We start from the raw sequence: 12,498 nt of genomic DNA on the forward strand, positions 1-12,498 counted from the left end.
TTGAAGTCCATGCTCCAGGGCCAGCTCTGCCCTGACTGAGGCCCTCACTCAGGTCAGGATTCCAGAGGCGAGGTTGCTTGGCCTGCTCTCTGTTGTCTGTCGGTTTTGGAGAGTTTGACAGATTTAGGAATCCCTGTCTATCCAAAACAACCACAGTCAAGTGAGGGCTTTTAAATGCAGGCTGTGTTCTGTTTTTTTTTTTTTTTTTTTTTTTTTTTTTTTTTTTTTTTTAATTTATTTATTTTTATTACATTTATTTATTGTGTGTGTGTGTGTGTGTGTGGCCAGCTCAGCCCACCAGGGGGCGGGGCTGGCTGGCATGTGGTGCTGGGGGATTGAACCACGGTCCCTGTGTTTTGCAAAGCTTGTTCCAAGTAGGTGCTTTAGACCACTGAGCCATCTCTCCAGCCCTGTGTTCTGTTTATTTGAGGCTCTTATCTGAGCTGGGCATCGCCAGCCTCAACTCCCAGGCCCTGGGCTCCTTTCCCTGGGTCCAGGCACTGCTAAGGAATTCTAACCCACTCCCTGACACATGGCATCGTGCCTCTGCAGCATTCAGCACGTCTCCCCTTCTGTGACTGGGGCTCCTATAGCCGAACTATAGTGTCACAAAGGCTACGAGCAAGACTTCACTCCCCACGAAGGCCCGGTGTTGGGTGGCGGAGAGTCAGGAGGCAGCCCTGGTCCCTGAAGAGGCCCAAGCGGGCCCGAGGGGGCAGATGTGAGTCCTGTCCGACCCTGAGTGAAGGCTGCAGCCAGTTCGTCCCATACTAGAAGAGCATGATGGGCAGCATTCTTTGCTTGCCCTGTTGTACAGCTTGCCCCTGAAGAGGAAACGTGCGGCCCAGGGGAGCTGAGGGAGGAGACACAAGGCTTGCCCTCCGAGGGACAGGGAAATAGATGAGAGCGAACTGGTGATGGCACAGCAGGGGTCAGGGGCCTGCACCAGGCCCAGAAGTGAGCAGGGGAAGCCACAAAGGCTTGGGCCAGCGTGGAGGACAGCAACTGACACAGCCTCGGAGAATGACTAGTGAAGCACAGGGGTGGTTTTGTGCTTGTTCACAATCAGAAAGTAAAAGGATGGGCTGAATGGGCTCAGTGAAAAGGCAGCTTCTCTCTGAAAATCCTCACCTAGGCTTGTCATGTGACTCAGTGCAGTCCCTTTCATTTAGGCATGAAAAAAATCAACTCAGTAACTTAACTGAAAAAGAACAAAAAACAAGGGAGGGAGAGAAGGAAGGATGCACTCTAGGGACCCACAGCTCTCCTGCTACACTGGCTACTGAAGGCTCCACCTCCTCCAGTGGCCCAGACCAGGGACAACTCCAGTGTGCAGCCCTGCCTGCTACCTCTGAGCTGACATCAAGACCCAGCTGAGCAGACAAGGCTGCTACATGCACCGTGACAGCAAGCCCCAGAACACAGCCACAGAGTCAGAGACATGCTCAGGGTCTTCCTGCCTGCCAAGTCCAACTGTAGAGCCATGGAAAGCCTACATGGGGTAGGGTAAGTGGAGGGAAAGTGGACAGCCACTTAGAGTGGGCCTTAGGAAGGTGGCCTGTGGCCGATGGACAGAGGGAGAGGCCTGTGGAAAGGAGGGCCTGGCCCACCTCCTCTTCTTGACCACTTGAAAACAGTCCCAGGATGGGGCGTATGGACCACTGGGCGGGGGCAGGCTTGCCATGTGTCCCCAAGCCCACATGCCCACTTCCATGGGCTTTGCTTCAGTCCCCCATCATGGAAGAAACAATGCAGGGCGACGTAGAAGGATCTGCAGAGGCACATTTTCCACTGTGTCGAGGGCTGCGTTTATTAGGGCCCATGGGCAGCATCAAACATGGAGTATGGCTCTGCCTCGGCGCCTGGGCGGGCTCCGAGGTCTGCAGAACGACAGTCACCATCCTGTGGGCTCCTTTCTCTCAGTGGCCAGTTCCCAGGCAGCCCTGCAACACACAGTGCCCCACGCCTCAGTACATCCCAGTGTGAGCTGCCTCGACTTTCCTTGAGGGCACAGTCAGCTTCCACAAGGAGGCATGGATTCAACCAACTCTGAATCAAAATAATATTATAAAGAAAAAAAAAATACAAATTTAAAAGCACAGCGTAACACCCAACTTCACAGCACTCCCGCTGGGTATTGCACACAAGGCAGAGACGCTCTAGACGCACAGCAGGATGCCTCCGTTCCTCTGAGGGCTGGGGCACACTGAAGGCACGGGCGACAGCCTGCAGCATGGTGCGTACTTCAGGAAGCTAACTGCAAGGCAAAGTGGGCCTTCAGCATTCTTCCTGTGTACCTCAAGCAACGGAGAAGGTTCGTTCGCACACCAGACCACACCTCCCGTGGGTCTGGCTCCATACTCTGCTGCATCAGCTGGCAGATGCACGGCCCACTGTGCAGACAAAGGGATTGGCTGGCAGGGCCTGTACTATGGAGCGAGCTACCCAGGAGCAGCTCCTTCCTGCTTGTCCCAATGTGGGCACCCAGGGAGGGGGTCCCGAGCAAGAGGAACTTGCCACACCGTGGGAGGTGGGAAGGAGACCCGCTTGGCAGGTTCATGACCAAGCCTGAGTTCTGAGAGAAGAGGTACCACTTTGGGAGATGGCTTACCAGTTAAGGTTTGTTCTGTGTACTGAAGACAGATTGGAGTGCTAATGGATAACCTCTGTATAAACCCCTCAAAGGGGACAGGTACAGGGCTGGGGAGATAGCTCAGCAGCACAAGCACCTGCTTAGCAAGTGCAAGGTCCTGAGTTTGAGCCCCAATACCAAAAAAAAAAAAAAAAGGTACAGGTACAAAGCAGGGAAATCCACTCATCTGAGGAGAAAAGCTTTACTAAGAGAAAACTTTTATTTTCTACATTTAGTGCTATCAAAGCTGGGTGACATGATACATGCATGTAATTTCAGCATGCAGGCAGGAGGCTGAGGCAGGAGACTTGTAAGTTTCAGGCCGATCTTAGCAACTAAATGAAATGCTATCTCAAAATTAAAAAAAAAAAAAAAAAAGAGCAGCTAAGGATACAGCCCAGCACTCCCCACAGGCCCTCTAAACGTGATGCCACTGTCATGAGAGAACCTGCTCTCTAGGAGTGAGGGGAGTGGGGAAGGACAGGGCAGCAGCCACAGAACCAGAGCTTGGAAGACCTAAACACTCTGGGGCATGTGGTGGCCCCACAGGAGGCTGACTCCAGAGCCCGGCTCTAGTGTCCTGTGGCTGGCACTGGACACTACTTCAGAGCCAGCAAATCACACCTCCGTGGGTCAGCACAGTCTCCACCCATGGTCTCCTGGGACATCCTCCGGGCCCAGCTCTTGGCTCTTGTGCCTGTGAGGCCTCTGAAGAGTTGAAAGTATGCTTTAAAAAAAAAAAAAGAAAGAAAGTATGCTTTTACTTGGGCACACATTTTTGACTTTTAAAAAATGTATTTGGTAAAGGGTCTCACTACGCAGCTTGGACTCATAGTGATCCTCCTGTTTTCAGCCTCCCCAGTGCCAGGATTACAGGCATGTACCCCCATCCCTGGCTTTGGTGGCCAGCTCAGTGCACCCAGGGGGCAGAGCCGAAGCAGCATATGGTGTTGGGGATCGAACCCAGGTCCCTGCACTTGCCTAAGCAGGCGCTTAGTCCACTGAGCTATCTCCCGGGCCCAACACACTGTATTAAAAAAGTAATCATTTTCTTACCATTCTTCTGAAGAACCTATGGAATAAGCTTCTCTTTGGCCTGGGAGCTGGGAGATATGTCTTCTCCTCTAGACGCTTGTTTTCACTGTCATTGATGTCCTTGAAACACCCAGACTCGATCATCTACATGCACAGAGCACCAAGCACACAGCAGCCATGGGACATGACAAGTCTGAGTCACTTGGGGCCGCAGCTCCCTGCAGGATTGGCCTCAGTGGATCCTGCTGAGCCCCCACTGCCCCAGTGCCATCCCTGGAGTCCCTTTGTCCTGCCTTCTGACCTTTTTTTGGGATTAGTAATGTGGCCCCCTCCCAATTTACCCACAAAGTTGCCCTGCTGAGGGAGGACTGCAGGTGGGTGGCACACCCCACTGGCACAAGTGGCCACCTTTGTCCACTTCCTGTAACCAGACCCAGAGCAGTTACCATGTTTCTAGCATGGTCTCAGCTTGCCCTAGGTCTAGGCCTAGGATCAAAAGTCTTGCACAAGTCAGGCATGGTGCTGCCTCAGGAGGCAGGAGGGTCACTGCAAGTTCAGGCCCAGCCCGGACTAGTGAGTTCAAGGCCAGCCCAAACTATATTCTGAGACCCTTTCTCAGAAAAACACCAAGACATAAGTCTTGGATAAATTCACCTCCCAAACTAACACATTTTTGTCACTGGTAGAACTACCATGAACCCACTCTGCCTGGATGTGGCCGTACCTCTTTCTGCCAGGGGATGGAGACACACCCTGTTGCAAACTGAGCATAGAAGGTGTCATCTGCGGTGTCCAGGTAGACGCCCTTCACCACGGAGAACCGCCCAATATCTAAGACATCCTTACAATAAACGGCATTTGGCTGCACACCAAGCACAGAGAGGCATAACTGAGGAGATGGCTAGAATAACTGTGAGCTACAAAACTCATGTATAAACGCTGCTGCTCCCCTCTCCATTCGTTACCACCTCCCTCTTTTGAAGTGTTTTCCTAATTCAGACAGGCGAAGTGTTTGACTTGGAAGTTCCTGAGATCTTTCTGGAAATGCCCCTTCCACACACACACACACACACACACACACACACACACACACCACAAACACACATATGCCCTTCCTGAGAGCCCCTTCTCCTTGCTCAGTGGAAAATGGATGTTACAATAGCAGGAACGGAGGACAGGGTAATACTTTAGCTGGAAGACTCAGCAGAACTGGAGCTCTGTGCAAAGGCACAGCGCCCAGCAGCTGTAAAAACCATGAGTGCCCAAGGCATCACCCTTCAACAGCCTGGTCCAGACTGCAAAGGTGACAGCACACTTGTGCCCTGCTGGGCTCCACAAGTGCCCCAGCACCCTCCATCCTGCCCAGCTCCACAGGTGCAGAGTCCTCCCTGAGATGCCACCCCAGGGGGCAGTGCCTAGCAGGGCTGTGCAGGCCTGGGCCTCTACCTCCTGTTAGAGCAGCCGCTTACACATCCTGGCTAAGACATGGAGTACTGAGCTCAGTGGCTCCAGGCCCTGTCTGCCCAGGAAGGAGGCAGCCTGTGGGTATGAGAAGGTCACAAGGGGGCACCATGACAGGGCTGGGTCCTGGGGGTGGGGGAAGTGCAGACTAGTGCAGCAGATGCATGCTGTAGGGAAAGGTGGCACAGGGGCCAAAGGGAAGACAGCGCCACAAGACACCATGGGTCTCTGGGAAGGACAGTGACAACTGACAGCAGACTCTGGGCCCTGGAGCCACAGAGATTCTAGGAAGATGACAGGGTACAGAGGATAAAGCAGCAATGACAGAACAGTAGCCACACCCTGGCTGCACCCCAGGACTCTGTATCTGCTTCAACTAAAAGTGTATTCCTGGGTATGCAGAGACCCCAGGCAGTGTACTTACATCGGGTCGGAAAGGGGGCTCCAGCATATTTGCCTCCAGCCTGCTGAAGTTAATGTCCTTGAACACAGGGTGCTTCTTCACTCCGACAGCACCGTCACCCCTGCAGCCCAGCCGTTCACTTGGATTCTTGGCAAGCAACTATGCAAGGCAGAAACAGCCAGTGTCAGGGTAGACAGGGGGCCTTGAAGCCGCTCTCCATGGTAGCTAAAGGGCTGGGGCAGCTGAGGGCGCCTGCACCTGGACAAACAGCCATGCATCCAGTTCTCACTATCAGCCAAACTGCTGGATTTTACAAAATAGACTATGGGCTGCTTCCCAAAAGGTGGGGCTCAAGTTTTCCCTTTCAGCTCTCAATTAAAAAAAAAGGTTTGCTTAAGTAAAAAATGTAATTATGTAAAATTAGAAGATTTTAAAAAGGAAATAGAAACTATTGAAGACTTCAAAGATACTACTGTAAGGCTAAGTTATACAGTATGATTAGAAACCAAGTATAATAAGAAATCTTAATCTATTCATTAAATAGATCTCTAAGGACCTCAGGTAAGGCAAAATTTTAGTGAAATTCTTTCCAGAAATTGTGTATTCTTAAAATTAATGAAAAATGCCTGCAAAGTATTTCTTACAAACATATCTATAAATCGGCACAAATTCAAATAAGCCTTGCTCCATGATTACAATTATCAATCAAAAAAGGTCATGCTCCTGGCAAGCGTAAGGTCCTGAGTTTGATCCCCAGTACAAAACAGCAACCACAGAAGATAATGCTACTAGGAATGGTGGTGCAGGCCTGCAACCAAGCTCCCCAGGAGGCTAGGGCGCAGGACTGCCTCAGCCCAGAACTTCAGGTCCAACCTGGACAACGTAGCAACAGCTCGCTTGTTGTAGGCAACACACTCAAGTTCCAGAACTCCACACACAGCAGACAGGGCTGGGAAACTACAGCCAGGGCCACATGCCGCCAACCACCTTTTAAAGTAAGGCTTTGTTGAGAATAAGTGTGGTGGTGCACACCTGTAATCCCAGCACTGGGGAGGCTGAAAACAGGAGGATCACTACGAGTCCAAACTGCCACAGTGAGACTCTGTACCAAATACATAAAATAAGGCTTTGTTGCCACACAGCAAAATCATGGTTAACCTCTACTGGCTGCTGGGCACCAAAACAGCACCACTGAAGTTGTCATGGAGACCTGCCATGTCCAGCGATGCCTTACAGAGGAACCTGCTGACCCCGGCCAAGGCAGATGCCCACTGCCCAGCTTTCCCAAATAGGAGTCTTGTCCCAGGTCTGGACGGCAGTCCAGTCTGCTTCTCTGAGGCTCCTGTGCTGCCCCACCCTCAGGCATGAGCTCTCTGCCCCAGGGCCTGAGCTCCCCAGGCTTCAGCTCCCTGGCCCCTGGGCTGCACTGGGCCAGGCTCCCCTCCTCTAGAAGGACAGCTTCAAACATCCTATGCTTGTCCATGTGGATGCACCAATTCTTTGGGCAGCTGTGTGTTGCTAGCCTCCACCTCTCCCCTAGAAGCTTCCTGAGGCAGGGGCTATGTCCCCAGCACATGAGCAGAGCAGGTGCTCAGTGCATTCATTCTGCACATGCTTTGTAAATCTACAACAGATCTGAAAATGAAGTGTAGTGTTAATACCCCCCTGCATCTCGGGGGTCTCCAACTCCCTGCATCTCGGGGGACCCCAACTCCAGTTAAGTGTGCTATGACACTTACTCCCCAGCAGAAGACGCCGTGATGTTGGAATCTGACCCTCAGTGCCACAGTACCAACAGGTGGGGACTTCAGGAGGTGAAGAGGGCATGAGGACAGAACCCCAGTGAATGGAATTCATTCCTGATCCAAGGTGCAAGGGAGCTTGCTGATCCTGCCTCCACGTGTGGCCACAGTGAGAAGCTGGCAGCTACGAGCCCGAACTTGAGCCCTCAGCCACGGGGTCTACTGGCACATGTTGGCCTTCCAGTCTGCAGACCCTGAGCAGGACACTTCCGGTGACTGTCCATTTGCTCAGGGATTCCACTATGCCAGCACAAGCTCACCAAAGGGCTTCCAGACAGCACAGGATGGTCCCTGAACTCTGGGACCCTTGCTGCTATGTATTGTGTGACTCACAGAGACAGGGATTTTCAGCCATGAAGCTATGACAGTGTCTTAGACATCCACCAAATGAAGAGCAAATGAGGTACTGGAAAGTACAAAAGTATCTCAGTGTCAGGTAGTCTGGCCTCCCACCTGGATTACTGTAAAGAGCCGACTGTTCTCTTTCCTATTCTCATGTCTCTCCACTCCCCGTGAGCTAGCTAGCACCCTAACCTCACCCCATACTTGGTGCATCCTTCTGCAGATGTGTGGGTGGCACACAGGCCTGGTGACAGAAATGGAGAGGACGCAAAGGCCTGCACACCCCAGCCTGGCCCAGGTGCATGCCACATCCCTGCAGGAGCACCTCCTCTCCCATACTGCTCAAGTTAATGGGGCATTCTGAGCTGCTTGCCTCCACAATGCTCGTTGGAGTGAAGCTGTTCCTCGAGGATCAGCTGCCGAGGGTGGGGACGTGTACTCAACACATCCCTGCATTCCCCAGCCTGATTCCAAGGCTCCTGCTCCTGCTCACAACATACTGCTCTCCCCGCTTCCCCACCAGCCTGGACACAGAATTCAGCACAGTAGGATTGCATCTTGAAAATCTTTAAGCCCTTGTTTCTATCTTGTTCAGAGCACCCACCAAATTCTGCTTTTCTTCCTTTGTCATTTTTAAGGGTTAGGCCTAGTGTTAAACTGTGAGTTCTTCAGGGACAGGCTCTTCTTTTGTTCTTACATCCTGCAGCCTACCAGACTGCCCTGTGCATAGCACACACTCACTTCCATTTATCAACTGAACAGAAGCAGAATGCTGTGAAATGCCATCAGCAGTAAGCCTGTACCATCCATCACTTTGTATATGGAAGATGGCATGGTGGCATGTACCTGTAATCCCCGTGCTTGGGAAGCTAGAAACAAGAGGATCACTACAAGTGCAATCTGTGTAGTGAGACCACCTGTAGACCCTGTACTAATATACATAAATAAAATTAAATTAAATTAAAACTTCATCTATGGAAATAAAATGAAGACTGGAATAATTATTGTCCAGTCACTGATGCTTACATGGCTATGTTACGACTGCTGGGGCTCCCAACCCCCATGCAGCACACCTGTGCCTGGCTGCTCACCTTCCACCCCTTCCCGCAAAAGCCACTCTCGCCCTGCAGCACAGCCTCAGCGTCTCAGGCCAACAGGCCCTTGGCAGCTCCACTCCGAGGAGCTTCATCTCCATATGTCCCTCCAGTCCTTCTGACTCTGACCTGCAGGTGCCCTGCCACCAAGGATCCAAGGCTCACATTTGCCTAGCATGATGGTTAAGAGTAGAGTCTCAGTTGGCTTGGGAGCTGCCCAAGGGATTAGGAAAGTATTCTGAGTGCCTGGTGGGTGGTACAGCTGTGCCTTTGGGGTCTGTGCCTGGGCCCTGCACTGTTCCCTTGCTGTGCTTCCTGGCCCACATGCCAAGCTATACCTCTGCACCATGATATCCCTGCCTAGAAACTGGCAGGATCCTCTGAAACAAGAGCCGAAGGTGTCCTCCCCTTTAAGCTGTGGCTGTCGGGTGCTGTGTGTTAGCGGGAGAGAAGCTGGCTGGACCCCTGAGATACACTTGACCCACCTTCTCCTGGCAGCTCTGCTGCACCACACCTGCCAGCCAGAGCCCAGAGCAGCTCAGCGCCAGTCCTGCCCCTCAGAGCCGCCGAGCTCCTGCTGAGCAGTGCAGGACCACAACACCGTCTCCCTGAAAAGCCTCTGAGGACGCCTCCTCCACTGCGTCCCTCAGCCTCTATCCCGACAGTGCGCCACACCTCCTCGATCCTCACACCTCTGACACCTCCCTCCCACTTGCACCCACTGAGACTGAGAGCCCAGAAGCCATGCCAAGGGAATTGCTGACTTCTGTTGTGCGTCAGCTCCTGCCCCCTTCCTGGGGGCATCTGCTCAGGCCATGACATTGGCGCCCTCCCTTCACACTGGCAAACCCTGCAGGTTCAGCTTCAGATCTCACTCTTCTCATATCTGCTTTGTCACCCCCGTGTTGACCTGAGCTGTTACTAAGTCCCCACCAGCCTCCCATTTGCCAGCACTGCACTGCCACCCATGAAGTTTTCCATTCTGCAGCCCCTGGGGTCCTCATCCTCCAGAGCCTAGGCCATCTTCCTTCACCACACACCAGCTCTCTGGGTTCTGTTCCTGTCTGACCACATGCACCCTGCCACACAATCAGGCACAGGGAGGGCTGAACCCTTGTCTGTTTTACTGACTGCCCTATCCCCAGGGCTCAGCTCAGTGCCTAGCACTGAGATGCTCAATGAATCCTTTAAAAATGTGATCAGAAAATGGTTTGAGATAAGTAAAGAGAGCTTCTCCCCTTTTAGCACCTGGGCAGACTTCAGTGGTGTGAGCAGTCAGCCCCGGGCGCACACAGAGCCCAGTGCTCCTCACTCAGCCAGTGCCTGGCAGGCAGGACGCACGCCCCCTGGCCCCTGGCAGCACAGGGCGTACCAAGAAGCCATCTGTCTAGCTCCATCTCGGAGCAGGTACCACAGGCTGCGATGTCTATAATGCCTGCACGGGTTTAGGGGGAAAACAGGTAAAGACAACACCTTCCTCCCTCAAAAGACATTGTAGGTCAGTTTGAGGTCTCATCTCATACACAGCAGGTCCGTGAGGCAAGGTGTTCTGAAGGCAAAATCATGATTTTGGCCCCACCCCCGCAACGGTGGCATCTGGCAAAAGAAGCCACCGAGCAGCCGAGATCTGGAATCTTCTCCCTGCCCTTTAGCGCGGCTGAGAGGGACTCAAGCAGGCGGCTGGGCCCCGCCGGCACACCCCTCGCATCTGCGCTCCGCTAGCGCAAGGCCTTGGCGGCTGGGCAGGAGCGGTGGGCTGTGCAGCCTCACATCTGCGCTCCGCTAGCGCGAGGCCTTGGCGGCTGGGCCCCGCTGGACCTGCCCTCCTTTCCTGAGTGTGACCACGCCAGCTGCCTGCAGACACAGAGCACAAGCTACACATCCACCTCCTGGGGCCGCGGACGCAGACCCACCATCCTGCAGATGGATTTGGCGTCCTCTGAGAACTTCTCCGAGTACTCCTCAGTGTCCTTCCGCACTCTTCGCTCCACCTCTTCCCGCTTGACTTTCTCTTTGGGCTTTCTGAATGGACAATGTCCCTGAATCATTTCATATATCAGACAGCCAAGTCCCCACCAATCAGGACTAAATGAGTACTTTTCATTATTGATAACTTCTGGAGCTACATAACAAATATAGGAAATTTAATTAAATTTTTGTTTCAAATTTTCCTATGATTAATTCCAAATAATACATTATCGTGTAATGCTTATTACAATATGGGTGAGCCTTAAAACAGGTGAAGGAAAGCAGACACAAAGGGCCAAATACTGCCTGAGTCTATCTGTATGAATAGAAAAGCTGGGCACGGTGGCAACATGTGCACTCCCTACACACCGGGAGGCTGAGGCAGAAGGGTCAAGAGAAAGTGAGAGCCCAGGCTGGGTGACTTGGCGAGACCCTGCCTCTAAATAAAAAAGTGCTGGAGCTATGTCTCAGTGTGAAGGCCCTGGGCTCAGTCCCTGCTGGAAGGAAAAAAAGAATACACAAATCAATAGGCATGGGAGGTAAACTGTGGTTGCCAGGCCTGAGGGTAGAAAGTGAGAAATAAGGAGTGGCCATTAATCCTAGTAGGTTTCTTTTCTGAGGGGATAAAAAATATTCTGAAACTAGTGGTGATGGCTGCACAACTCTGCACATAAACCAAGACCCAGAGCAATGCACACTTCCAGTTGTACAGCACGTTATGCAAATGCTACCTCTACCCAGCTGTGACTTTAAATGTTTCTCTGCTCATCCTAGGAAAGCCCAATTGGTGCACAGCTCAGGGTGTGTGGCAAGGGAGAAGGCTGTCCTCAAGGGCCCCCTCCACTCAGAGCCACCCACGGGCCCAAGTGCGTCACCAACACCTGGCCCTCTGCTCCTTGCCCGAACACATGGGTGATTATGGCACCTGTGCTGTGAATGCCTGAGAAGCCAGTGAGGGCAGGAACAAGGAGGCGGTCTCCTGGAGGGCTCTGAGAGGCACAAGGGAGGACTAGCCCTGCCACAGAGCCTGGAAAAACCCCCTCAGTGATCTTCCAGGGCGCTGGCATGTCCCTATACCCTCACAGAGAGCCAGAGCCCCCAGGCTCAGAGCACGCTGTGGGGCTCACTGCTTATCTGCAGAAGGGGCTGCAGACCCGGGAGCCCCACCTCACCCTCTGGAACTTCTCCAGGTGCTAAATGGGAAAGCACATGGACCAATGAGGTAGCCTGTCACCTACCCATGTAGCCAACAGTTCCAACCCTTCCTCGCACCATCTGGCCTTCTGGGATCTCCACGGCTAAACCAAGATCTGAAATCCGGATGTGTCCTGCGAGCATTCAAACATGATACACAGATCATGGGGATAAGTAATGGCTTTTCAGCACATTAGCAATGGGGGAAAATCCTCCTGGAAGTCACAGGTGCCAGCACAGCATTTCATACTACAGAACCTTTAAAGCTAACGTAACACTTACCTTGTTCATATTTAGTAAAACTCCATAGAGTGCATTAAACTTCACTAACAGCAGGAAATCAGATTTACTCCTGGGAAAGCTCTTTAATCATATGCAAAACTAGGTAAGATAGAGCATTGTATTTGACCTCTATAGAGCTTCCTGGTACATGTATAAAAATAAACTGAATAATGTATCAATTACAAATAGCAACAAGGGGCTGGTGAGATGGCTCAGTGGTCTAAAGCACCTACTTGGAACAAGCTTGGCAAAGCACAGGGACTGCGGTTCAATCCCCAGCACCAC

General features: G+C 52.3%; 1 protein-coding gene across 2 annotated transcripts in view; it reads right to left on the bottom strand.

The window, feature by feature from the left end:
• Positions 1 to 1,834: 1,834 nt before the first annotated feature.
• Positions 1,835 to 12,498, bottom strand: part of Grk4 (G protein-coupled receptor kinase 4) — a 67,056-nt gene continuing 56,392 nt past the window's right edge. Inside the window, exons 11-16 of one of the 2 annotated variants that reach the window (XM_023700025.1) lie at positions 11,976 to 12,065; positions 10,683 to 10,891; positions 5,553 to 5,690; positions 4,392 to 4,529; positions 3,689 to 3,811; positions 1,835 to 1,943 (exon numbers count right to left, since the gene is read on the bottom strand). In XM_023700025.1, coding sequence (XP_023555793.1) covers positions 1,920 to 1,943; positions 3,689 to 3,811; positions 4,392 to 4,529; positions 5,553 to 5,690; positions 10,683 to 10,891; positions 11,976 to 12,065 — 722 coding nt within the window. In that variant the 3' untranslated portion in view covers positions 1,835 to 1,919. The remainder of the gene's footprint in view (positions 1,944 to 3,688; positions 3,812 to 4,391; positions 4,530 to 5,552; positions 5,691 to 10,682; positions 10,892 to 11,975; positions 12,066 to 12,498) is intronic. The other variant, XM_023700028.1, reaches the window with a different exon arrangement.

Source organism: Octodon degus, unplaced genomic scaffold (genome assembly GCF_000260255.1).
Source record: "Octodon degus isolate 3935 unplaced genomic scaffold, OctDeg1.0 scaffold00006, whole genome shotgun sequence".
Classification (NCBI taxonomy): domain Eukaryota; kingdom Metazoa; phylum Chordata; class Mammalia; order Rodentia; family Octodontidae; genus Octodon; species Octodon degus.